Source organism: Rhagoletis zephyria, unplaced genomic scaffold, assembly GCF_001687245.7.
Source record: "Rhagoletis zephyria isolate East Lansing unplaced genomic scaffold, Rhagoletis_zephyria_1.1 Rzeph_scaffold_00063, whole genome shotgun sequence".
Classification (NCBI taxonomy): Eukaryota; Metazoa; Arthropoda; class Insecta; order Diptera; family Tephritidae; genus Rhagoletis; species Rhagoletis zephyria.
The window spans coordinates 232,495-259,261 of NW_016157147.1; the positions used below are offsets into that span (position 1 = coordinate 232,495).

At 36.9% G+C, this 26,767-nt stretch overlaps 1 protein-coding gene across 1 annotated transcript in view; it reads left to right on the top strand.

Moving 5' to 3' along the window:
• Positions 1–26,767, top strand: part of Actbeta (inhibin subunit beta) — a 287,538-nt gene that overhangs the window by 181,317 nt on the left and 79,454 nt on the right. Inside the window, exon 5 of the mRNA XM_017626070.1 lies at positions 655–1,713. Coding sequence (XP_017481559.1) covers positions 655–1,698 — 1,044 coding nt within the window. The 3' untranslated portion in view covers positions 1,699–1,713. The remainder of the gene's footprint in view (positions 1–654; positions 1,714–26,767) is intronic.

Sequence of the window (26,767 nt, forward strand, 5' to 3'; positions counted from 1 at the left end):
AAATAAAGATTCGGCCTTACTTTTCAATGAATTGACAGCTATGGTGAACATGAAGGTTTCTAAAATAACGGTTAGAGGACTCCAGAAACAAGACCCTAATCTTGAATTCCCGTTAAAAATATATATAATAAAGTCCTTAATTTCCAAAGCGTCACAATAAAGATAAGCCTTACTTTGCCAACAAAAGTCAGGGAAGAGCTTGGCTGCTTAAAACAATTTTTTAATCTTTTCACATTTATTTTGCTAGATGATGTTAAGTATTTGGATGCAAAATATGAAATTCAGATTCCTCAGAAACATCTGAAACATTCCCTAAAATTTAACCCTACTAGAGGTCTATTCCATGGTATGAAAACGTTAAGTTATGTTTAATAAACTAGGGATTTGTTTCTTATTTTACGAAGGAAATATATGTTCTTCTTTCGGGACCCCCAAAATCGATATTTTAGAGACTTTTTTGCTAACCAGAGCTGCCAATTCATTGAAACTTAGGCCTGAATTTTTAAACTTTCGCTTTTTTTTGTTTTAGTTCTTAGTATCATTGCGAGTTAATTGTTTTCATTTGATTTGATTTGAAATTTATCTGATTTAATTTTCTACATCACTTTTACACATATGTCTCAAAAACTGATCCTATCATTATTTCAAATATAGGGCTGCGAGCAATCACCACAACTCTGTGCTTCTTTTAATGTGGATACGATTAACTTAGGATGGCAAAAATTCGATATTACTTCAACTATTCGAAACTGGTATGCCAGAGTACCTATGGAAAAATTACGACTTCTGATAGACTGTACTGGTTGTGGCAAATATGTTTTGCATTTATTTGACCTGCCGACAGATATTTCAAAACAAAAACAACCGTTTGAACACCAACACCAAAAGTATCATTCGATGAATCGAAATGATCTTGTTGCTCAATGGACACGACAACGCAGCGGTTTGAACAACGCCATTAAAATAAGCAAAGAGAGTAATGCAATTCAAAGGGCTTTGCAAGATCGTCCACTAACCGAACATGCTTCATTGGACTGTAACTCTATTTTCGGTTGCAATGTTCAACGTAACGCTACGGCCATAATCAACGGCTACAAAGTAAAGAAGATTCAAACACAATTTTTGCAACAATATCCTTTGGAGGGAAACAGGCAACATCGAGCGAATCGAATTCAGCGACAACAGAAAAACACAAAAAACCGCAGGCAAAATCGTTTGAAACATCAAGATGCTCAACATTTACAACGACAAACAGATATGGAATTACAGATGCCAAAATCACAGGAGCCAAATCCGAATCGGCCATTTTTAGTACTACGCACGGAAACAAAGCGATATAGACGAGTACGACGACGTGCAATTGATTGTGTTGGCGCTATTCATGGTCAATGTTGCAAGGAATCCTTCTATGTATCATTTAAAGCACTAGGCTGGGACGACTGGATCATTGCTCCGCGCGGCTATTTCGCCAATTACTGTCGTGGAGATTGTACAGGTCCGTTTCGCACACCGGATACATTTCAAACCTTTCATGCCCACTTCATAGAAGAGTACAGGAAAATTGGACTTTTAAATGGTATGCAACCCTGCTGTGCCCCAGTAAAGTTCTCAAGCATGTCTCTAATATATTACGGTGACGATGGAATCATTAAAAGGGATCTTCCAAAGATGGTAGTAGATGAATGTGGGTGTCCATGAAGATGTGCCATGTATGTACGTATGTACATTTCAAAATACTACTTATCAATAAGTTAGCACAGTGTGGTCTATCTACAATAAGTCAACATACATACATATTTACAAACACACATGCAGAATTTAGGTTTAAACAGCTCATATCCATACAAACATAATATCCCAACACAACCAGGCTGACTAAAACTACAACAATCGGGGAAAAAAATGTATTCTTTACTAACACATTCTCACAAGTTTCTGTCAAATCATGAGAGTGAGAGGTCCTAATAAAAATGATTACATCGTTATTCTAACGAATAACACCACATTATGTCAAAAGTGTCGGTATTATTTAAATCCCATCAATTGTATTGAACTGTTCTTGCTGGGATTAAACACATAAACACCTCAAAGAGGAGTCTGGACTAGCGCAGAAAATTTCCTAGTATTTTCCAAGTATCCAGTAAATAAATATGTACAATTTGGATATTCACAACGGTCTTTTTGTATGTCGTAAACTTTGAACGGTTCAATAAATGTTTACATTCCTTAAAACCCCAAGCCACTGTTTTCTACCAGTGTGAAATTTCGTACTATGACTTTTATGGTATGTTACGAAGCCCCTAAATATACTTTTAACCGTTTAAAGTTTACGACTTATTTATCTACAATTATGCGACACCTACGACACCATTGTGAATACCCCAAATATGTTTTTCTATTATACAATTTGCACCATTTTATGATAAATAAGTCGTGCAAGGTCTACAATAAGCAGAATTATCGCTGCAAATACCGACCACATCGACAAAAATAATATCTAGGAAACACATGGCGGCCGCTGTGGTCTACTGGTAAGCAGTACGCGCTAAGGTTTCTCATGACCTGGTTCAACCCCAGTTTTCTTCCAACATCAAAAAATAAAAAAACAAAAAAGTTTTTTTATAATAGCGGTCGCCCCTCGGCAGCCAATGGCATGACTCCGAGTGTATTCTGCAATGAAAAATACAACCGCCGCACAGTGGTCGGAGAAGTTATGTTTTACGCGAAAAATTAGAAGGGCTGTCACGATTATAATAAAAATACATCATCGTAGTATTTTTGTTATGCTAAATCTGAATATGCCACAAAATTTTTAGTTTGACAGTTGACAGCTGTCAAATCAACTGCTAATTTCTCTAAAAGTACGAAAATCTTTTTGAAAATACCGCTTATTAGGTTTTTAGGCACGCAAATTAAAGCTTTGAGAGTTGACAGCTGTCAAAATGACTGTAAGTTTTTCTGAAAATAAGAAAATGTCTTTTTAAATGCTACTGGTAAGGGTTTTAGACACGCTAGTCACGAATTTCACGTGAAATTAAAACATTGAAATTTGACAGCTGTCGTATGGGCTGTCAATTTCTCCAAAAAATAAGGAGAATTTTCCAAGAAGTAAACGTACTAGGTTTTAAGGTTCACTGATCTCGAGTTCTATATTACATTCAAATTTCCCAGTTAAAATCTGCCAAATCAACTGTCATTTTTAGTTGAGTAACACAATATATTTGTTAAGCAAACCTACTGATTTATTGTATTTGATCGAACATATTTAAAATGAATTTATGATCAAATTATCAATTAATGACAACAATTATATTTATAAATGAGGGATAGTTGGGCCGCCTGCTATATGTTCAGCCCAAACAATTTTTTAAGTTTTTTTTTTTATTTTATACCAAATTGGTGACTTCCAAAACTAAAGTTTTCTCATTTTTAAATAAAGTTATTCAGGTTTGAAATTTGTAAATGGGAAATTAAAAAAAAATATGTATAAAACCTTGGGACCTTGTTGAAATTTCTGGGCGGAACAGTAAGGAAGGGCGTAATATTTTTTTGCGAGTATGCGCGGCTTTTCTTTTCGTAGATCTTTAAAGGACCCCTAGCATTACTTTTTGGTAAAGGAATGAAGATCCTACCCTGCTCTACTCATTACTTATACCGTTTTGAAGAAAATATTTCTTGAAAAATAAGCCGCGTTTTTAATAAAAATGACCGCCATTCTTTTTGGCGCGAGTATGCGCGGCTATTCTTTTCATACGTCCTTAAAGGACCCCTTGCATTACTTTTTGGTAAAAGAATGAAGATCGTACTCGGCCCTACAAATTAGTTATACCTTTTGAAAAAAATATTTATTGAAAAATAATCCGTGTTATTAAGATATTCATAATTTGGCAATAAAATTTTATTATGTAATATTTCATATGAAATAATCATTTTCCATCTTTAAGAAGTAACACCAAACCAGCAATTACTGTTATAATTTAAAGTTTCCATAATAAAAACTGTTAAGAAAGCTATCAACTCATAACTGTTAGAATAATCCACGATCGAATTCGTTGAATTATATGGATTCAATGGCTTGCTCAGCACATATTACTAGATATACTATCCAGCTTTGAGTTCGCTGGACATTTCTGAATAAAAATGGCTTTGCTCCAGTTATTTTATCATAGTTTAAAAATAGGCCTTTTTCGCGTAAAACATGCTTTTTACGACCACTGTGCGCCGTTCGCAGTCGGCGTAAAACTGTAGGTCCCTCCCCTTTGTGTGACACCATCAAAGCACACGCCACAAAACGGAGGAAAAGCTCGGCTAAACACCAACATATGTTCAAGCGCCAATCAACAAAATTCAAAATATTTCTAAACAGGTCTGTTCGTTGAGTGCACTAAAGTACTGTATTTTTTGAACGAAATTGCACTTAACATTACTATCTTTTTATGCAGCGTTTTTGCTGCATTTAAAATGCAACATTTAGCAGTTTCGAAAATATTTTTTCGAAGAGCGTTCATGCTATCGAATTTAGCAAATGTAAATTTACGCGAGTTCGAAATCGTATGCTTTTGACAAACAGCCGTGTTCCAGTCGTTTATTCAGATCCGTATCTATCACGATCAATTCGCACAAAGAAGATAATGTGCAAAAAACCCTACTGAAAAGGGAAAAAGAATTTTTAAACAAACAATTCATTACGAACCTTGAATTGTTTTAACCATAAACGAAAATTTGTTTTTTGTATAAATTCATTTAACGGTGCTCTCAATTGAAATTTCCTCAATTAAATAGGGAAAAACCAAACAGAGTTGTTCACAAATTGAGCCAGATTTCTATCAGTATCACATCGATGTTGAATTTGCGCAACTTTTCCTTTTCCAAATAATGTAAAATAATAAATCAAATGTAGATCGGCGATCACTGAAACGCAGCTAGCAACTGTATACGCGAAAAAGCAATGTTGCCACTTTTTCTTATTAAACCATGTTCGAATCGTGGAAATTTTTGAAGATCACAGGGTTGCTTTTAGCATTTAGACTCTTAATGCCGAAATTGAGCGGCATTTAGGTGACAAATTTTGTATGGATAAATGTACATTTAGAGTAGCATTTAGAGCTAAATGTGCTAAAAGTGCTTTTACGCGTAAGCAAAAACAGTCCATTACCCGGTTAGTGCAACACATACGATCAGTTGTCGGAAACAATGAAGAAGGAACTCAAAATTGAAAATGGAAAAGCTAATTCTTATACAAATAGTAAATATAGGTTTTTTAATAACGCGATCGAAAGGGTCATGTGTAGTTTTGAAGCAACAAGCAAAACCAAAATCTCAAGAATCTTAAGCATGCCTTTTTCCAGCTGCCGAATGGAAACGTGTAGAGCTACCACCTCGTTGGTTGCAGGTTCAAACCATAAACGCGTTGATTGCTTTTTTCTGTTTATAGATTTTTTGAGCGATATGCAACACATTACTTTCGTAAGACAGGGACGGTGTTTAGATCAGTGGTGTATAGCGTTCCCAGCAAAAAAGTAAGTTCGCCAGGGCCACACTGGAGAAGTGAAACTTACGTTATATATCTAGTTTGTCTCATAACCAATATACATACATATGTACATACATAGGTTAGGTTAGGTTGATGTGGCAGTCGGTTCAAATTACCAACTCACTTAGACCTTATGAAGGTCCATTGTGGTAACACTGCATAACACGGGAACCTCTGTGCCTAATCTTCAGAGAACCATTTCGAAGCTCTTATAAAGCGTAGGATTGGCTTTATTCGTACGCATGATAGTTCCGTAAGAGAGCTAAATAAGGGCCTACCTAAAAAGCCTGCTCTCCTCCTGGCCAGAGCTGGGCAGCTACAGAGGAAGTGCTCTACTCTTTCTTCCTCTTCCTCATCCCTGCAACTTCTACAATATTCGTGGGAGAATATTCCTAGTCTCGAAGAGTGCCTGCCAAATAGCAAATGACCGGTAACACAAGCCATGACCCTTGCAATATCCTCTCTTGAGAGGCTGAGCAACTCTTTCGTCTGTTTCTTATCAATTTGGGGCCAAAGTAGCCTAGTTGTTCTACAAGTGCCCTCCTCTAGGCATGACCTGTTTGCCTCTTGGATCATGCTTTTTCGAAGTTCTAATTTGCAGGTTGCCATGGGTATCCCAATTGTGCCTCTGTTTTCACATAGGGGGAGATTGGTACCTTTTCTGGCTAGCTCGTCGGCCCTGCAATTTCCTTCAATATCTCTATGTCCCGGAACCCAAATGAGGCTGACCTTGAGCACGGCGCTGATATCGTTTAGATCTGCGAGACATTCCTGCGCAACCTTCGATCTCAGCATTACCATGTTCAATGATTTAATGGCCGCCTGGCTCCTTTATAGCTAAAACCTCTTCCTGATAAACACTGCAGTGGTCCTGAATTCGGACGGATAATTCTAGTCCTAGTTCCTCGGAGAAAACTCCATAGCCAACCCTACTGTCTAGGTTGGATCCATCCGTATAAAAATTCAGTTCCCACCTTCTCCATGGTCTTGGAATTTGCCATTCTCTTCTTGACGGGATGCTCGTCTTGAAGAGCCTATCGAAGGTTGGTTTAGGGGGGAGTAGTCTACTTCTTGTTCGTGACTACCCAGAGTGTGAAGTATAGAGGCGTGACCGAACCGCCGATCCTTCCATAGCGCCATGCTTTTTAGTCTGAGCGCTGAATCGGCGGCCGCGTATTTACCCACCAGGTTTATTGCGGGCAGATTGGTTACCACCTCTAGCGCTTTATTTGGGGTGGTCCTTAAGGCACCTGAAATGCATAGAAATGCTGTTATTTGGACCTTACTCAATAGTTTTAGGTAAATTGATTTTTGAGTTGCTGGCCACCATACGAGTAATCCGTATAATAGTATTGGCTTGGCCATCGAGGTGTAAAGCCAATGTGTAATACGAGGTGTTAGCCCCCACTTGATTCCGACCGCTTATTTGTAAGTGTATAATGCAACGTTGGCCTTCTTACTCTTACTCTATATTAGGTTTCCAAGTGAGTTTCCTGTCTAATATGAGTCCTAGATACTTAACATTCTCCTTCAAAGATATCTCCACACCCATAAAGATTAGCGGGGAGATTGTGGGAAGCCTATGTTTCCTTGTAAAGAGAATTGCTTCGGGTTTTTCGGGGTTTATTCCGAGCGCCCTACTCTCTGTCCAGTTTCTAAGCGTGGCGATGTTAGAGCGCAAAATCTCCATTAGGGTATTTGGGTATTTGCCTTTAACGGCAATTGCCAGGTCGTCAGCGTATGCAGTGACGTGGCAACTCCCCTCTCGAGTGCCTTCAGCAGAGAGTTTACTGCCAAATTCCAGAGAAGAGGGGAGAGAACCCCTCCCTGAGGAGTGCCTCTACAGACCTCTCTGCTTATTGTGGTGTTGCCAAGCTTAGCGGTTATCTTCCTGCTGACAAGTATAGACTCAATCAGCGACGCTACGTTGTGCTCAACTCCAAGCTCTTCTAAGGCACCCGTTATGGCGCTTGCCTTAATGTTGTTGAAGGCGCGTTCTATATCAACAAAGGCAACCAGAGCATACTCTTTATCTGATAAACTTTTTTCCACCCACCCGACGAGCGAGTGCAAGGCGGTTTCCATAGATTTGCCTTTCGTATAGGCATGCTGCGCTGGGGAGAGCCTACTAATTGGTACCACCCCCCGTACATAGTCATCCATGGGTCTGAAGTCCTTGGGGTTAATGTGAGAGGACCTACCTGCCTTGGGTATGTAGAAGACTTTTGTCTCTCTCCAGCCTAGCGGAATATAACCCATGTCAAGACAGCTTCTTATGATAGACGCAATGAATGGGAAGATAATATCCCGTGATTGCTGCAGTTCTACCGGGTGTATGCCGTCAAGTCCCGCTGACTTGTAGGGGCCAAAAGCCTTAATAGCCCATTCGATTTTCGCCTTAGTGATCAGTTGATTTCCTAGATCAGATAGCCCCCCGTCATTTGTGGGGTCGTTAAGTTCCATCGGCTTGCTACCTGGGAAGTGTGTGTCCAGGAGGAGACCTAAATATTCCTCGCTCGTCGTAGTCCATGAGTTCCCTTGACCCTTGAGATAGCCAAGGTTGCATGGCGACTTTGGAAGAATTCTTCTTAATCTGGCCGCTTCCGTGGTTTACTCAATTCCCTTGCAGTAACTCTGCCATGATTTACGTTTCGCAGTTCTAACTACTTTTTTATATATTTTCAAATCAGCTTTATAGGCTTCCCAGTCCTCTGCTGCTCTCGTGGCTTTAGCCTTATTGAACATTGTCCTATTAGATTCACGTAACGATAATTGTTTTGACCACCAAGGTGGTTTGTTCTTGCCCCTGTATCTAACAATTGGGCATCCGGCTGACAAAGAACTATTCATGGATTTAGTGACCTGATTAACCAACCCGTCCAATTCCACCTGCGTGGCGGGGTCCCGGGGAGGTACCTTTGGCAATAAAGTCCTCATTTTTTTGTTGTAAACCCACCAGTCGGTATTTCGCACATTTCTGAACTCCCTAACTTGTGGGGTCTTGAGGTCTATTTCGAACTGAATATAACAATGGTCAGAGTAAGACTTTTCACTAAGTACTCTCCATCTCTTAATTTTATGGGCAAACGTGTCCGAAGTCAGGGTTATATCCAATAAACAATGTTCGAACCTCCTCTGGTGGTGCGTCCTTATCATGGGCCATGTAGGCAGAGGCTACCCAGAAGCTGGTTTTATCCAGCTCTATGCTTGCCGCTACCAGATCGCCGTCACTGAGCTGTGGAAGCAGGAAGATGTTTAAGTTGTTTCTTGCTAATATGCAAGCTCGAGTCTTACCTGCATTTTGTGCGGCAATTAGCTTAAAGCCCTTCACCCCAAGCCCGCAGATTTTGTTGCCGATTATCCACGGCTCCTGGATGAGGGCAACGTCAAGTCCACCGGCAGCCAGGCGGACCTCAAGATTCGCGGACGCGAGTTTAGAATGGTGGAGGTTGATCTGGATCAGCTTCATACGAACCCGTCCGTTTTACCTCCACCATTGTGACATCAACGTCCCTCTCCTCGATCTCCTCACCCTCGGTGTCATCGGCGAGGAGATTCTCTTAATAAAACAGCGGCCCCAAACCGGTTAGCCTCTCCGAGTCGGATGAGCATTGGCTCCTGGGCAACCCTTCTTGACCACCGCAACGCATTCCGGACTTGTCGCTCTCCTCATTAAGGTCCAAGCCTGGCTCGTCGCTGCGGTAGATTCGAACAATTATGTCAACAAACCCGAATCTGACTATCCAGCAACACCTGCCTTCTGTTCTCTATCGGCTTTTCGATCTTCCCCACCTTCCAATGGTATGTCGGCAGGTCCTTATTGAAGGATCTAAAGATCCGCTCTATTTTTTCAGGCTCGGCCGGTCTAGCCGGGATTCAAACCCGAGCCCTAGGTCTGCTAAGAATTTCTTCCTTGCTGACTGCCAACCTGCAGAGCTGGGCTGACCTATGATCCTCGCAAGCGATGAGCATTGCACTACCTTAATACCAACCAGAATCATGGCTGAGAGGAGGGGTCCAGGGTTTTCCTCTATGAACTGGAGGTAGATTTCGGCAATACCCTCCTCAACCTGCCTCCATTTCTCCTTCGGAATAGTCCCTTCCTCCTCCCCTCTGTAAATGATGGCCAGTACCTCACCGCTTCCCTTAACAACATCCCTGAAGGTATTTATGGCCACCTGTTCTCTGTCGTTTAGCGACCCCACCCCTGCCTGTTCAGCAGATTGTTGCCTCTTTGGAGTAGTGCCTGCCGGTTTACCTAAGCTGGCTACCACTCCCCTTTCCCAGTCCAACGACTTAAGTTCGTCCTCCGTCAGCTGTTCTGTCGGCAGGTCCCCTAGCCTATTTACGACCCTAATGACCGCCTTTTTGTCGTAGTACGCCTGCCTCGAGGGGCGAACATGTTTAGCCGCCCCCACCAGACCTGTAGATGCACCGCCGTTGGGTTGAGGTGTGCCTATTTTGGGGTCTAAATTCCCTAGGCGGTGCTGACGTCGCAGCTCCAGCCGAGAAACGGTTGGAGACCGGTTTTCCCANCCCTCCCCCCCCCCCCCCTGCCTCCTACGTTACTCATACTAGGACCAGCCCTGCCGCTTAATCCCCCTCTATCTCCTATCACTGGCGGTCTGATCAATGCCTTGCCCGAGGCTGTAGCATCGATCGGAGCCACCCCTGTCTGTATTTTGGGAGCACCGTCCTCCATGGATCTTTTTGTATCTATAACAATTGAACTCATATTTTGGTCCCACGAGTGTCGGACAATGGAGGTCGCCCGCACAGAGGTCCGTGTGTGCAGGTAAGGCTTGATAGAATCGGAGGTCGCCAGGTATCCGGAGCACTCAGTTCGAGACTGGGCTAGTTTTTAATCTGGGTTCCCAGCCAGGCTGAACTTCAGCACGGGTCGTCTAACACCTTGTTCCAACCCAGAGATTTTTTTTCAAGAGGTTTGCTCCTCCGTTACCTCCATAGGCCACGATCAAACACCATTTCCATATAACTAAGCTATTGAGGAGCTTAAGCACATAGCACTGATTTCTGATCTTAGCTGGACACCATTCTGACATCGTACAGAACCTAAACTGTACTGCCCATTACCAGTCGGCACCCTCGAGGAGGTTTCAGCTGGAGGGTTTTCGCCGACCTCTACCCTGTTCGTTCTAATTGCATTTATGTTATTCTGTTTTCTTTTATCTTCATTTTTATCTTTATACTCTATCGATAACAAAATCGATAGTAACATCTATCAAAATATCAACAAAACCGATAAAAATATCGATAACAAAATTTATAAAAATATCGATAACAAAATTGATAAAAATATCGATAGCAAAATTTATAAAAATATCGATATAAAAATCGACAAAAATATCGCTAACAAAATCGATAAAAATATTGATAGCAAAAACGATAATAATATAAAAAAAAATATCGATGACAAAATCAAAAAAACTATCGATAACAAATGCGAGAAATAATCGATAAAAATACCGATAGCAAAATCGATAACAATATCGATAACACAATCGTTAAAAACATCCACTTAAAATCAATAAAAAAATCGTTAAAAAATTAACCGATAATAAAATAATAAAAACCGATAAAAATATCGATTATTATATAGATAAGTCCCGAGAATCCCGAAATAGTTCCCAGATTTAGTCTCTATGTCTCTATCTATATCCTCTGCTCTATAATTACTTTTATTTTAACCTTTCATCCTCATCCTCATATTATTTTACAACGCTTTTATCAACTTACAATTTTGTATGTCCAGACCACCATTTATAGCAAAGGTATTAGCAAAGTTTCGATTCAACCTAGTCTAGATATCAGTCTCGTCGGAGGTATCATATCAAAATCCATACAATAGACACGGTAGATGTCGCCTTGCCGGAAGTATTTAAATATTGCGCCTAAAAATATGCACTACATACTCTATAGCGGAAATGGACGATTCCCCATTTCCTTAAATGGAATTATTTGGTGTATGTACATTATGGTGGTCCAAATATGCATGTAAAAAGTAAAGTCGGTATTTTTATGCTCTCATCCCCTAGGATTGTTCTATACCGAAAAAATAGACCCCTACTTTTTATTTTGAAATCAAAAAATATTTAGAGGTCGCTCAAACCGCCCAAAGTCTTCCATGTATTTTATACAGGGAAAAAACAACTTTTCGTAGAAATGGTATAGAATTCTTAAAAATCAATAGTTCTCTATCAGAAAACTCAGTTTATCTGTGAGAGATTCCCAGTAATAATACTCAATTGTTTAGTTAACAATTTTTTTCATCGCAACTATAATTTATATGTCCGCCAAAAACCCACAAAAATAAAAAAAAAAATGCAATAGGGGCAATAAAAAATCGTTAGTATTAAAAAATGGTTAAATAAACAATTGGGTATTATTATTGAAAGTTTCCTGAAGAGAACCAGGGTTTTCCGATTGAAAAATATTGATTTTCAAGAATTCTATACCATTTCTACGAAAAATTGTTTTTTTTTTGCCATATAAAAATACATGGAAAACTTTGAGCGCTTTGAGCGACCTCTAAATATTTTTTTATTTCAAAATAAAAAAGGGGTTTCGAAATATAACAATTCTAGGTTTACCATTCACAATTCCGAGTTTACTGTTTTTGGAACACCCTAATGTACTGCTTTTCACATGTCCTTGGACTCTGGGAGTGCCGTATTAATATGTTTAAGCACCAATCGATTAATATCGTTGAACTATTTTAATATCTATTGCAAAATTGTATACAGACAAGACTAAAAAGTAGAAAATAAATAAAATCAAATAAAATAAAAAAGCTTTTTAATATATCACGTTTTTATAAATGGACTAAAAAGTAGAAAATAAATAAAATCAAATAAAATAAAAAAGCTTTTTAATATATCACGTTTTTATAAATGGACTAAAAAGTAGAAAATAAATAAAATCAAATAAAATAAAAAAGCTTTTTAATATATCACGTTTTTATAAATGGACTAAAAAGTAGAAAATAAATAAAATCAAATAAAATAAAAAAGCTTTTTAATATATCACGTTTTTATAAATGGACTAAAAAGTAGAAAATAATATTTCTCAGTCCCATGGAATTTGTTTTGATAGCTTTTGATTTTGAAATTTCAGCAAAAGTCATTATAAACAACTAATGAGATTGAAAATGAAAAGCGTAGGTGCATGTAATAGACTTGAATTGATATGAAAAGTAATATATGTATGTATGTATGTGGGTATATGAATAACGACCGCTTAAAATCGATCTCAAATTTGTACTTTCGGTGTAGAAATTTTAGGTATACCGTCGGCTAAACCCGTTTTTTGGCAAAATTGACCTTTTGATGCAGTTCGAAGGAGTAGGCGATTCCGCAATTGGCAAGCAAAAAAATACGTCAATATAAAAATATAATTGTCAAAAATTGTTTGATGAATAAAGCTGCTAAGTACAATCAGTTCAAATTCAAGTGCTAAATCCAACATATTGTGCATCTGTCGCTCGATTATTGTTCTATCTTAGAGTATTACTTTATGCGTTTAAGTCAAGGTAATAGCCAGCGAATAAGCTTTAATTTTTTATATCTCAAGGAAATTATTGTTACTTGTGGAACGAACAGAAGGAAGATTAAATGCAGAAGAGTTTTCCAGCGTGTGGGTAGATTTGATAGAAAAAAATGTAGTACCAAATAATAGTTCCGGGGAGCCAATTACAGTAATTTTTTTATAGCGACGAATGCACATATCAAAACCCAAACAGTATTATGGCTAATGCTTTGTTATCCACAGCTATAAATAACAATATCATTATTGAGCAAAAGTTTCTTGAAGTAGGCCATACCCAAATGGAAGCTGATTGTATCCATTCCACTATCGAACGAGCACTTAAGAAAAGAGATATCCATGTTCCTGCAGAATACATTGAAGTATGTAGAACCATATGACGTAACTTATCTTAGTTACACGTTCTTTAAAAGCTTTAACACAGTTCAATTCTTTAATAGCATTCGTCCCGGCCGCGGCAAAGATGCTGCTAAAGTAACCGATATACGAGCCCTACGGTATACACCAAGTGGCGACATACATTTCAAACTAAGATTCTCCAACGAATGGGAAGTAATACCACAAAGAAAATCCCCAGTAGCTGTTTCCTTGCCGTTTTCTCACCTTCCGAATTTATACGAGAGTAGGCGTACGATTGCTCGCAGAAAGTATGAGATCTCCAGTATTTCAAACGATTACTTCCTGAAGATTACCACGCCTACTATAACAACTTACCTCATGAATGAATAATATGTATCATACTTTCTGGCATTATTGAGTTCCTACTTAAATTATCTTATATGTATCTTTGTACTATTAATTTGAGAGAGGAATACTTCACGTATAGTTACTAATATATGTTTTATAAACTACCTATTTTTGTTGCAATAAACGGAAGAATAAATCTGTTGTATTTTTTTATATATTTATATATAATTGTTTTTATCTATGGAATACTATTTTAGTTAACATTTAAATTGAGCTCGTAATCACGAAAAATAAAATAGAAACAATTTTATTCATACAAAAAACCTGCTAAATCCACTTCAATTTTGAAAATACACTAACTAAAACCTGCTAAGTTAGAAATTCGCCAATAAAACCATAAAAACGTAATTTTTTTCATTCGTTCTGGATTAGGGCCGTAGAACGTCGCGCGATTAAAAACCTATATGTAGGATTTGCCCCTTAGACTAAGAGTTAAAGATATATTTAGTTTTTTGCCTCTACAGTAAACTATGTTTTTTGGTCGTTAGCAGGTTTACACTCTAAGGCGACGATATGTTATGTAGTTTGACTATTGTGAAATTAATCTAATGCTTCGTATTGCATGCCCTCCATGTTTTTCGTTTTCAATCTCATAAATTGTTTATAATGGCTTTTGCTAAAATTTCAAAATTAAAAGTTATCAAAACAAATTTTATGGGACTGAGAAATATTATTTTATACTTTTTAGTCCATTTATTAAAGCGTGGTATATTAAAAAGTATTTTTTTTCCTATACAAAAAAAATGTATTCAAAACCAATCACTTACTTACTATTTACGTACGAGGAGGGAGCATCGAAAGCCTAACCCCGTCGCTGTAAGACTTTAACCCAAACTAAACTTCATACCGTCATGTACCGTTCCCCTCCCGGTACCACCGACATGGATTTCGTCGCGATTATAACACTGTATGACTGCTAAGTTATACATCTATTGAAGCACAAAAAATATGCATACTTGGAATTTCGAATAGCACCTCAAATCTGTACTTAAAGTCTAAAAATGCGCTTTTCATAGGTTGAGCCTTATAATTGTTCGTAACTTATTTTCTGTTTATCCGATAAAAAACATTTACAGTGCGTACACGGTAACCGCAACCCTCAATACGTGCAATTCCTTGGTTAAAGCACGTCTCTAAAGCAAAACATTGTCACCTTTATATGTGCAACTTCAAACCCATTTGTGCATGCCACACGCGCAAAATTCTTTGCCTTTCTTTGACTTACCAGTATTCTGGAAAAACTAAAAAGCGGTGTTTCCGTTAAAGTGATGTGTGACGAGTTTAGAACAAACAAATCAGTTATTATCAGAATTAGTCAAAATGAAAGCAAAAGTAAAGATAAAAAATACAGAAGCCGAACTTGAGAAACGGCAAACTTTAAAACAGTGCGAGTGGTGTTTCCGTTAAAGTGATGTGGGACGAGTTTAGAACAAACAAATCAGCTGTTATCAGAATTAGTCAAAATGAAAGCAAAAGTAAAGATAAAAAATATAGAAGTCGGACTTGAGAAACGGCAAACTTTAAAACAGTGCGAGTGGTGTTGCCGTTAAAGCGATGTGTGATGAGTTTAAAACAAACAAATCAGCTGTTATCAGAATTAGTCAAAATGAAAGCAAAAGTAAAGATAAAAAATATAGAAGTCGGACTTGAGAAACGGCAAACTTTAAAACAGTGCGAGTGGTGTTGCCGTTAAAGCGATGTGTGATGAGTTTAAAACAAACAAATCAGCTGTTATCAGAATTAGTCAAAATGAAAGCAAAAGTAAAGATTAATAATATAGAAGCCGGACTTGAGAAACGGCAAACATTAAAACAGTGCGAAGTCCCAAAAAGGATTTGCACAAATGGTTTTGTTTTAAGAGAAAGTACAATGTTCATATCTGTCCAATTTGTGAAAGCTAAAGTCCGCAAGTTACATAAAAATAACCAACTGCATCTCTTGCCAGACAAGACATACATTGATGATGGGTCTAGACTTGAGATGGGTACGGGCCGGGCTTTTGGCAGGGGCCGGGCCCCTGCGTAAGTCCGCGGGTACGGGCCGGAATATTTGCTGTCTGCACGAACTCGTGCGTGCATGGGCGTTCAGTAAAATTTCATAAAAGCACGAATAAGCACAAAAAAGCCGTTGCTAATACCACAAGTTTAGATAAGCTCTTGTTTTTATACAAAAAAATAGTACATATTAAAACTCTTTTGATAAGAGAAAAGCAAAAAAAAAGAAATATTTAGGAACCGATAGAAAAAATTAGCTACTTCGTAGTTTTGTTTACATATCTGTACATAAAATACCTTCCACTTTTTCTGCTTCCCAGAAAATATATTATACAAATCTTTGATGTAAAAAATTTATTCGCTTAAGTAAATATACATACGTAAACACAAAATTTAAAATATGTACATATGTATACATACAATAAAAGTTCGCTCTCTATTTCCGGGCTGGGACGTGTCCCGTCGTGCCGGGCCGGGTTGGGCCGGGCCCCACAAAAAATTCTTAACGTGCGGGCTCGTGCGTGTTTTTGAAAGTTGATTTTGCACTCGAGCCAGGCCGGGCTTGAAAATTTAGGTCCGTGCTTATCTCTAGTCTAGACCATTCCCCGCTTGAGCAAATGCATCTGGGATGCACAAAATTTTTCTTCTTTTTCTTATTTGTCGCTATAACCGCGATTTTGGCCGAGTCCAAAAAAGTACGCAAGTCGTTTCGCTTCTGTGCAAATTGAACCCTATTTGGAAATGCCAAGTGCCACCGCAGCGCGCCTTCCTCTTCCACCATCGCGACCCGCGTTGAATACTTTTAGAGCTGAGGCATTTCTGGCGATTCGTACGACATGACCAAGCCAGCGTAGCCATTGTGTTTTGATTCGCTGCACTATGTCCATGTCATTCTAAAGCTCATACAGCTCACGTTCCATCGTCCGCGGTACTTTCTGTCGCGAATGCGAAAAGGCCCATAAATCTTTCGCAGAATCTTTCTTTCCAATAGCCGTCTCATCAGATGTTTTCATTGTCCATGCGTCCGCGCCATAAACCAGCGCAGGCATGATGAGTGACTTACCGCCGCACTCACAAAAATTCATTAAATTATCTTTAATTATCCCTTTGTTAATTGCCATTAAATCTATTAAGCAACGTTTCTTCTCAGAGTCATTATTTAATGAGTTATTTGTCAATCAAAACTTGAAGAATCCCTCAAAAGATCCCCTTTCTTTTTACGGCATCATCTACATTTAATTGTCAATAAATTAAATTTTTGAAGTAATATTGTTTGGGTTTTCTAAAACAATAAACACATTATAGGCGGCATACACGGTGCGTCTGACTCGTGAGTCATTTGTATACGTGTTGACTCGCCTTCGACTACATACAGTTGAATCATTCAGAGTCATGCCGGGAGTCATGTTGGTGTAACCAACACATATTTATTTTCACAAACACATCCAAACCGACTCACGTGTCAGACGCACGGTGTATGCTGCCTATAAGAAACAGAAAAAAGTTGAGAAAGTGTTTAAATCGTGCTGCCAAACCAAATTCATACAATTATGGCAAGTATTAGAGAAATATCTGGAGGAAGAGAATTTATATATGTATGTATGTATTTCGGCAAATTATGTTTCCCGAAAATAATTAATAAACACATTAATCTCATTTCAATTTATGTGGCTCAAAAATATTTTTATTGGAGCTTCAAAACAACGGTCCTTTCCACTTCCTCAAATAGAACATATGTTGATACATATTTTTTACCAACATCAGGTCATACATTAATACTTCACACTGTAGTTCTGCTGTAGTTAAGCTGGCGACAAGGGACGACAGAAGCTAACGATTCCATACATTACCGATGGTTAGGCAATTAACTAGCGACAGGTTATGTGCCGCCCATTACTGGTCGTTAGGCAATGCGGTAGCGATTAGTAATCGCCACTTTTGCACTAGGTAATCGCCCGCTCGGTACGCTCCAATGACATCGCCATGTTAAATTCGCCAGGAAAAACAATTGGTATCGCAAATTTTGTGCCTAGTGTCCGGGTACCACTAATGATTTCGCTGACTCGCCAACTTCCCTATGCATGCCTGCATAGCCCACAAACTCCATAAATTCTTTTAAATCAGACATACTTGAAATATTTAAAAAATCCAGCTCTAATTAAAAAAAAAAACAAATTACAAAAGAATAATAAACAAAACATTGTCAAAATCTCTCGTTAAAAGTTAAGTACACGTTTGTCTTTACTTAACTTTAATGTTCATTAACTTACTCTGAGAGGTATTTTTTTCAAATCTATACTGAGGAGCGATTTAAGTAATCAGTAAATGACTCTGAGTGGGGCTGTTACACAGTAAGATTTTTTTACGGCTAGAGTCTGAAGTAGCACTTGTCGGCAAGAGTGCAACAATGCAGAATGAATTTCGCTGCTGACATTATTATCGGTGTTAATGCTGGTTCCCAAGTAAAGGATATTCTCCACTTTCTCAAAATTATGTATAACTGTCAACAGGGACGTGGGTGCCAAGACGCGAATGCGCTGAGTGTTTGTGTGATGACAAGAGATACTTCGTTTTGTCCTCGTTCACCACCAGACATCCAAGCTTTGTTTCTTTATCTGATTCTGAGAAGGCAGAACAGACGTAGCCCATATTAGTAACAATAATGTCGATGTCGTCGGCATATGCCAGCAATTGTACGCTCTTGTAAAGTTTTGTGCCTGAGCGGTTCAGTTCTGCGATTCTTATTATCTTCTCCAACATCAGATTAAAGAAATCACACGAAAGGGAGTCACCTTGTCTGATAACTTGACTGGTTTCAAACGGCTCCGAGAGGTCCTCCTCAATTCTGAATTTAGGTATGCAGTTGTGTAGCCTATTAAATTTTAGTAGGTCGAAACTCAAAGATGCTAGAAAATTGCATTGATTTTTAATATTTTTTTTTAAAGAAAAACGAAAAAATCATATAAAATGACGCACAAGAAATGGAATAGAAATTTTATTCTATCGAAATTTTTTTAAATCAGTTTGCAGCTCTCAAGAAAAAAATGCTCGTATATTTATCTCTTCAAGAAAATTTACAGCAAAAACAAAGTACTTTTTCAAGCAAAAGAAATAATGAAGAAAATTGTTTGTGATTTTTCTTGAGAGCTGGATTCCAAGCTTAACGGTGTTGTGCATTTTCCTCCATATAAAGTACTATGCTCGACCATGCTCGAAATTTCTTTTTAGCGTCTTAAAATTTGCACTTTAATCTAAGTTTAGTTGATAATAAAGAGCTTTGATAAGTTGTATAAGACTGATAAATTTATAAATTTCATCATTTTACTTAATATTACATCCAAAATTACTTGTACAAGTGCTAAGTGAATATATTTGTCATGTAGGGGCGAGCGCCCGCTCGTGGGTGTCACCATAATATTGTTATAACTTTGGAACTACTTGCTGTTTAAATCTGAAACTCTCCCAAAAGCTTCCTTACATATTCGTCTATAATACTGCATTAAAACAAAAATAAAAATTTAAATTTTATAACACAACTTTTGCATTTGAAAAATCTACCTCCATAATTTTTATAAAAAAGTTTAAAAAACCCTCCATTTTGTTTATAACAAGTAATAAGAACTGTAGTTAAACTTAGTTTCTTTAGCATAGTATCTTGTTTATTGTCTAAAAATTTCAAATAGATCGATATTAAAACGTCTGAGATATAGCGAGTTCAATTAAAAATTTCGCAAAAATTGGCCGCTGTGAAAAATCTGTTTTTTGGCTAGTTCATTCAGTAACTGCTTAAACCTAGGTTTAGGTAATGAAAAATCAATGTCGGCAGAAGTTGTGAGCGTATTAAATTCCTTCATCGCTCTGGAAATTGGCGCATTAGAAGCATATATTGTTATTACTCGATCTAGATCTAGATGGAATGTTAAAACGAATACGGTCTAGTAAGAGCGGCGAGTCAACGCACCACATATTACATCAAAAACAAATGTCAATGAAAGGATAGTTCTTCTACTATTTAAGGATTTTAAGTTAATTACACTAGTTTACACGAAAGATTAACCTTTGTAAAAAAGTATTTTCTAGGCTAACTATGGATCGCTGAACATGATAACAAACACCTTTTTTTCAAAGAAGCGTTTTCGAGATTTTTCCGAAAAACGTGTTTTTTGGTACTTTTCGCAGTTATTCGTAAATATCTCTCGAAAAGATAATAAAATCGACGCAATCAACCTACTGTTCGAAAGGAAGTGATGTGCCCTTTACTAAAAGATATAACTTGTGCATATTTATTTAAAAATTATCTGTGTTAGTAGCGACCAAAGTCGAAAAAAGTGAAAATTTCAGTCAATTTTTAAAATTACACTTTTTTAGTTTCTTATTTTTGATTAAAAAAATCGTTTTTTAATTTTTATTTTTTAACTTTAGTAAAAGCTTAGTCATTACAGCAAATTTTGAGTCTAAGGTCACCCAAATCGGATAAGAAATGTAGATGTTATGGAGCACTGAGTCAAAATTTTAACTTTGCATTTTTTCACACAATCACGCTTTTGGTCGAAGATAAGCTTTTCCCCTTGAAATTTTTCATTTGTGTTGGGTAGAGTCTTCTCGAATTTGCATTCAGCAGTAGTCACCTATTATGCCTTCCCCCCTAAAAGCTTTCATATCGTTTTCCGAATGCTGCGATGTCCTGATGGAATCTTTCGCCTTGCTCATCGCTATCTGCCCCCAAATTCAAAGGAAAAGCATTTTCAGTGACATGCGGGCTCCTGGAAAAGAAATAATTTTTAACTTCTAAAGAACATGTAAAAAACGAATCTACCTCAAATGTTTGCAACATTCTATCAATCAATTGATGCGCTTTAGAACTTCGGTTGGTACCCAGGAAACTATTTATGTACAACGTCACGAAAAGCCGTCCATGCTCCTGCTTCAGCACTGTTCAAACGTTTCAAAAATTGTTTGTCTGCAAACAATTGCTTGATCTTTGGGCCAACAAATATTCCCGATTTAATTTTTTGCGGGGTCAATTTAGGGAACTTCTTCATCAAATATTTTAGCCCTTTGTTCTCGGGATCTTTGGCCAACGCTCTGACAAAATTCTTCATTAGTCCAAGTTCCTCACGTAACGGTGGTATGATGACATTTTCTTTTTCAACAAGTGCTCTTTCAACCACGTTATTCTCTCCTCTGACACACGTCTCGGCCAGTCACGTTGGGTGTAGTGTTTTTTATCCGCTCTACTATCCCAAAGATACAAGAAGCAGCTGTATTTTGTATAGCCTCCTTGTAAACCAGTAACCTTCAAGTCACAACAAATCTTCCACTTATATGAGTTATAGTATATGAGTCCAAAAAGTTTCTTCATCGTCTGATAGGTTCCATTCACACTCGTTGAATGCTCCGCTGGAACTGATGGTTTTGTGTTAAATTTATGAAGTAAAACAGCCTTTACACTATGCTTGCTATCATGGTTGCCAGTGACGAAAAAAAAATATTTACCATCCACTTGAAAAAAATCTAACAAGTCTGGGAAATATCTACCAATAACTTTTTTATAATTATTTGAATGAAAACTAAAGTTTTGTTATTTTTTATTTATTTTAATTAAAACTATAGTTTTTTTATTTTTTTGTAGTTATTTCAATAAGAATTAAAATTGTTTTTAAGAACTATTCAACAATTTTTATTGAGTCTGAGGCCGTTTTTAATGAAAAACTTCTTGTGGAAAAGCAACAATAATTTGAAAAAATTGTAGAAGTGATAGCTTTTTCGGAAATCACCACATTTCCCCATCAGACTTCTTTCAGTAGGATTCGAACCGACGATCCCACTGACTCAGCCAGTTGCCTACGCACTGCGCTTTTAAGAACTTTTTTTTAACTAGTTATACGGTATTTGAGTCATATTATTGGCATATTCTCAGTTTCCTTCAACCAAAAGCGGAAGTGATGAAACTAAAGGCAACAATGAAAGTTCATTATTTGAAAAACTTCACTCGAGTTAGTATAAACAAATACAGTGACTCAAAAAAGTGATTTTTTTAATATTCGCAACATTTTTCGAGTAAAAATTTTTTGTTGCTTTAACTAAATCCATAAAAATCGAGGATTCAAACTATACACAACATATAGAAAAATTCCAAAAATTTTCGTCTAAATTTCGAATTTTTTACTCCGAATTTTTAAAACAATTTAAGGTATGGAGTTTTAAAGCAAATACTATGTGATTATAGCCAACAATGTGCTGCTTAAAATTCCCGCTGATTTTCTTATTTTTTTTCCATTGATAAAAATTGGCGTTTATTTAATTTTTGTTGCGAACAATCATAGTGCGTAATTACATACCTGTAAATTTTTTCTTTATATTTAAATAATCATTTAAAATAGTTAGGCAATCAAAAGCTCCTCCGAATTCCAGTAAAATTAGTTTTGAATGGAGCGCGATATGTTCGCCTCAATCGATATAACGGGTGATTTTTTTGAGGTTAGGATTTTCATGCATTAGTATTTGACAGATCACGTGGGATTTCAGACATGGTGTCAAAGAGAAAGATGCTCAGTATGCTTTGACATTTCATCATGAATAGACTTACTAACGAGCAACGCTTGCAAATCATTGAATTTTATTACCAAAATCAGTGTTCGGTTCGAAATGTGTTTCGCGCTTTACGTCCGATTTATGGTCTACATAATCGACCAAGTGAGCAAACAATTAATGCGATTGTGACCAAGTTTCGCACTCAGTTTACTTTATTGGACATTAAACCAACCACACGAATGCGTACAGTGCGTACAGAAGAGAATATTGCGTCTGTTTCTGAGAGTGTTGCTGAAGACCGTGAAATGTCGATTCGTCGCCGTTCGCAGCAATTGGGTTTGCGAAACACATTTCGAACCGAACACTGATTTTGGTAATAAAATTCAATGATTTGCAAGCGTTGCTCGTTAGTAAGTCTATTCATGATGAAATGTCAAAGCATACTGAGCATCTTTCTCTTTGACACCATGTCTGAAATCCCACGTGATCTGTCAAATACTAATGCATGAAAATCCTAACCTCAAAAAAATCACCCGTTACATTTATACGTATGTAATTATATAAAAAGTATGCAAAGAAATTTATAATATATTTAAAGATAGCTACGAAAAATAAATCGGGAACGGAAAGTTCATCAAAAATCTACCAAAATGATAAAAAATTTACCTTTTTACCAACCCAAACTTTTTCTACTAATTTTGGTAACAATTTACCAAAGTGGCAACCCTGCTTGCCAAAAGTGTGATTGAGTGAAAAATACAATGTTAGAATTTTTACTCAGTGCTCCATCACATCTACACTTCTTATCCGATTTGGATGATCTTAGATTCAAAATTTACTGCAATGATTTATCTTTTACACAAATTGGAAAAAAAAATTTAACAAATTTTTCGATTTTGGTCGCTAGTAACAATAATAATTTTTATTGAAATCTGCACATGTTATATATTTTTGCAAAGGGCACATCAATACCTTACGGTAGGTCGCTTGTGTCGATTAGATGATTTTTTCAAAAGATACTGGCAAATAACTGCGAGAGGTACCAAAAAACACGTTTTTCGAAAAAATCTCGAAAATGCTTCTTTGTTTTCGTGTTCAGCGACCCAAACTTATCTTAGAATACATATTTTTTCTTAGGTTAACGCGATTACTTCAAAATTTGTCGACTAGTGTTAGCAGACACTTAGCATTATAGGAAGGTATCGGCTCTTGAAATTGCAGCGACCGTAGAGCAAAGCGCATAAAAGCTTTTAGAACACGCTCAAGCCGTTTTATATGACAGTCATAATAAGGTCTCCAGATAATGACAGCATATTCTAGTTACGATCGTATCAGCGATGTATACAGTAGTTTTAGCGTATATGGATCAGTGAAATCCGTGCTAAAACGGAGAACGAAAGCAATCGTAGAGTAGGATTTTGCGATAACGTAATTCAAATGACTATGAAAAAGAAATTTAGCATCAAAAACTACTCCAAGATCAGATATTTCATTAACAGAACTCGGCACAGAGTCTCCAACATAATAGCTGGTAGGGGTGAGTGATCGAGATTTTGAAAACGACATATAAAAGCATTTTTTAATATTTAGATGCAAATGATTCCCACTACACCAGGTTGCACCATTGTCAAGATCCGATTGGAGTTTTATCGAGTCAGAAATACTCGTGACTATTTTAAATATTTTTAAGTCGTCCGCATACAATAAAAAAATTAGAGTATCTAAAGCAATATCGTATGTCATTAATAAAAATGACAAACAAAAGAGGTCCGAGGACACTACTTTGCGGGACACCAGAGGACGCAATAAAAGAACGAATACCATCCATAATAACAACACAACAACGTTCCGCCAAGTACCACTTCACCCAAGACAAAAAACTAGAATAAAAGCCCAGGTCGGCTAGCATAGACACTAAGAGTGAATGATTTACTTTGTCAAAAGCCGTCGAAAAATCGGTATAGACCGTATCGACTTGAGCTCGGTTCTTAAAGGCAGAAAGACAATATTCAGAAAAAACTGCAAGATTAGTTACAGTTGACCTACCAGGCATAAAGCCATGTTGATAAGTAGAAATTAAACTCTTAACTGCAAAGAATATTTTTTCCTTAACTATAATTTCAAACAACTTTGACATGGTAGGAAGTTTAGAAATAGGCCGGTAGTTGGCGATATTATTTTTATTTTCGCTTTTAAAAGTAGGAAGATATTGACCTGGGTTTTCGCACGACTGTTCCTATTTTATCGTTTCTTTTTAGGAAATTCTTACCACCTACACATGTATTATTTACACTAGTAACTATTAATGTACATATGTATGTATTTTTTATGCTTAATATATGCGTATAAAAGAAGAAAGTAAACACATAAACCAACTAGCAAATTTTTATTTGTGTCAAATTGAAACTTTTTTCCAATAATAAACGATTAGCTGATTCAAGTCAATAGCAAGTTCACAAAATTAATTGAAAACTTGTATCAACCAAAGCATTGTTAATATTTGCTCAACAATGATTTTATTGAACTAACAATATTGTCCAATCAAGGTAGTCGTTTTGTGATTATTAACAAATAAACATTTTCCCAACTAGAAGTCTTAAGTAAATAGCAGACTTTCCCGAACTAGATATTTGTTTCGCCATATCCAACTGCTACTTGGTCACTATAACCAAATTTTGGTAATTATAACTAAACTTTTTTCTGGGGCAGTGTACTATAAACGCCACGCCCTCTTGTATAAACTCATTTGTACATATACATTTACATTCAACAATTTTATTGTTAATTTTGAAAGCGCGAATTTCGCTGGGTGAGTTCCCCGTTCACCGCCATTGTGTTTCAAGCATGATGTGGATAGCCAAACGATGGGTAGACAAGGCAGGAATATTTCAATTTATAAATATTTACAGCTACCCCTTATACCCAGACAAGAAGAGCCTTTAATTTCCAAATTTGTTTACACTGGCAATGAAGTATCTCTGCGCACCGCCTCCCTCAGTAAACTCAGAAAGAGTGTTTAGTGCTTCCGGTAGCTTTTATGTGGACAATAGCAATAGGTTGTTGTCCGATAATAATAAAATTGTTCACTTTAATTACTAATCACTATTAGAATCACTAATCACTATTAGATTTGGTTATAAAAAATTCTGAACTGATTATTAAATTGAATCTTTTATAATAGAGATCCGGAAATCCGGTCGGATTTTAGCTAGTATCCGGCCGGATAGTCGGATAACAGAAAAACGGCCAGATAAGCCGGATTCCGGATATCTACCGGCCTGATTTCTAACGGCCCAAACGGAGAAAAAAGCCCATATTTGGTACAACCGGGATTAACCGCCCTATTCCCACAACACTGACAAAATTCATCATATGACTATTGTCACAATTACTGCGCCTAAAACACAATATAAACATTGTTTCGCCGTTGTCACTTACTCAGTAGGTCATAACAATAAAACTGACAATTGTCATACGACAGTTTAAAATAAATTTGCGGCATAGTATTAGGCGCAGTAGTAAAGGCAATAGTCAGCCGCTGAGTTTTGTCAGTGGTGTGGGAATAGGGCGGTAAGAGTAAAGCAAACATTAGGTATAATAAATAGCCTTGGGATCAACTAATTTTTTCCTTAGTTGTTAAACACCATAACCTTGCCTTTTTATAATTATTTTCTAAAAGATACATATTAGTATGTGTATATGTATATATACATATATATATATTTCAATTAAATGTTTGCTGAAATATTTCCGGGTTCTTTATACTTTTTATTAAATCACATCGTGTATGAAATCTCCACTGTAATCAGGTGTGGTTGAATAAATATAAATACATTTTAATAGCTACCATTTCGCTACCGTACCCCACAAAATGTGTTTTTAGGAAAAATTTCTTTTAAGCTGCAATTTGCTTAGCTCTTTGTTTGAAAAATGCTCGTTTAATAGCACTACTTTTATATTATAGTATATCGCATTTAAACAGAAATTAAATCAAAAATAAGAAAAAACTCATTTGGTAAATTTACAAATATTTTAAATAAGCTCATATCTAATAAATTTAGTCTACAAAGCTTCTCATCTTCACGTAATTACATAGCTGCATTTTTCTTAGGTGTATTAAACGCAAATAGAGCCAAACGAAATTTTTTGTATTTCATTTCAAAGCCCGTTAAATTTCTCCAATTCAAAAACATACGTATTCCAAAAAAGAATCTTCAAAGGGAACTTGTTTGTATTTAAGAGCGAGATTGGTAAAAAAGTTCTGCCTGTGGTTTCAATAAACTAAACAAGTAAGAAAGTCTAAGTTCGGGCGGAGCCGAACATTAAATACCCGGCGCAAGTATTAAATATATGTTTTCCACCTTTCCGAAAGCTACCGCTACATGATAAGCCGGGG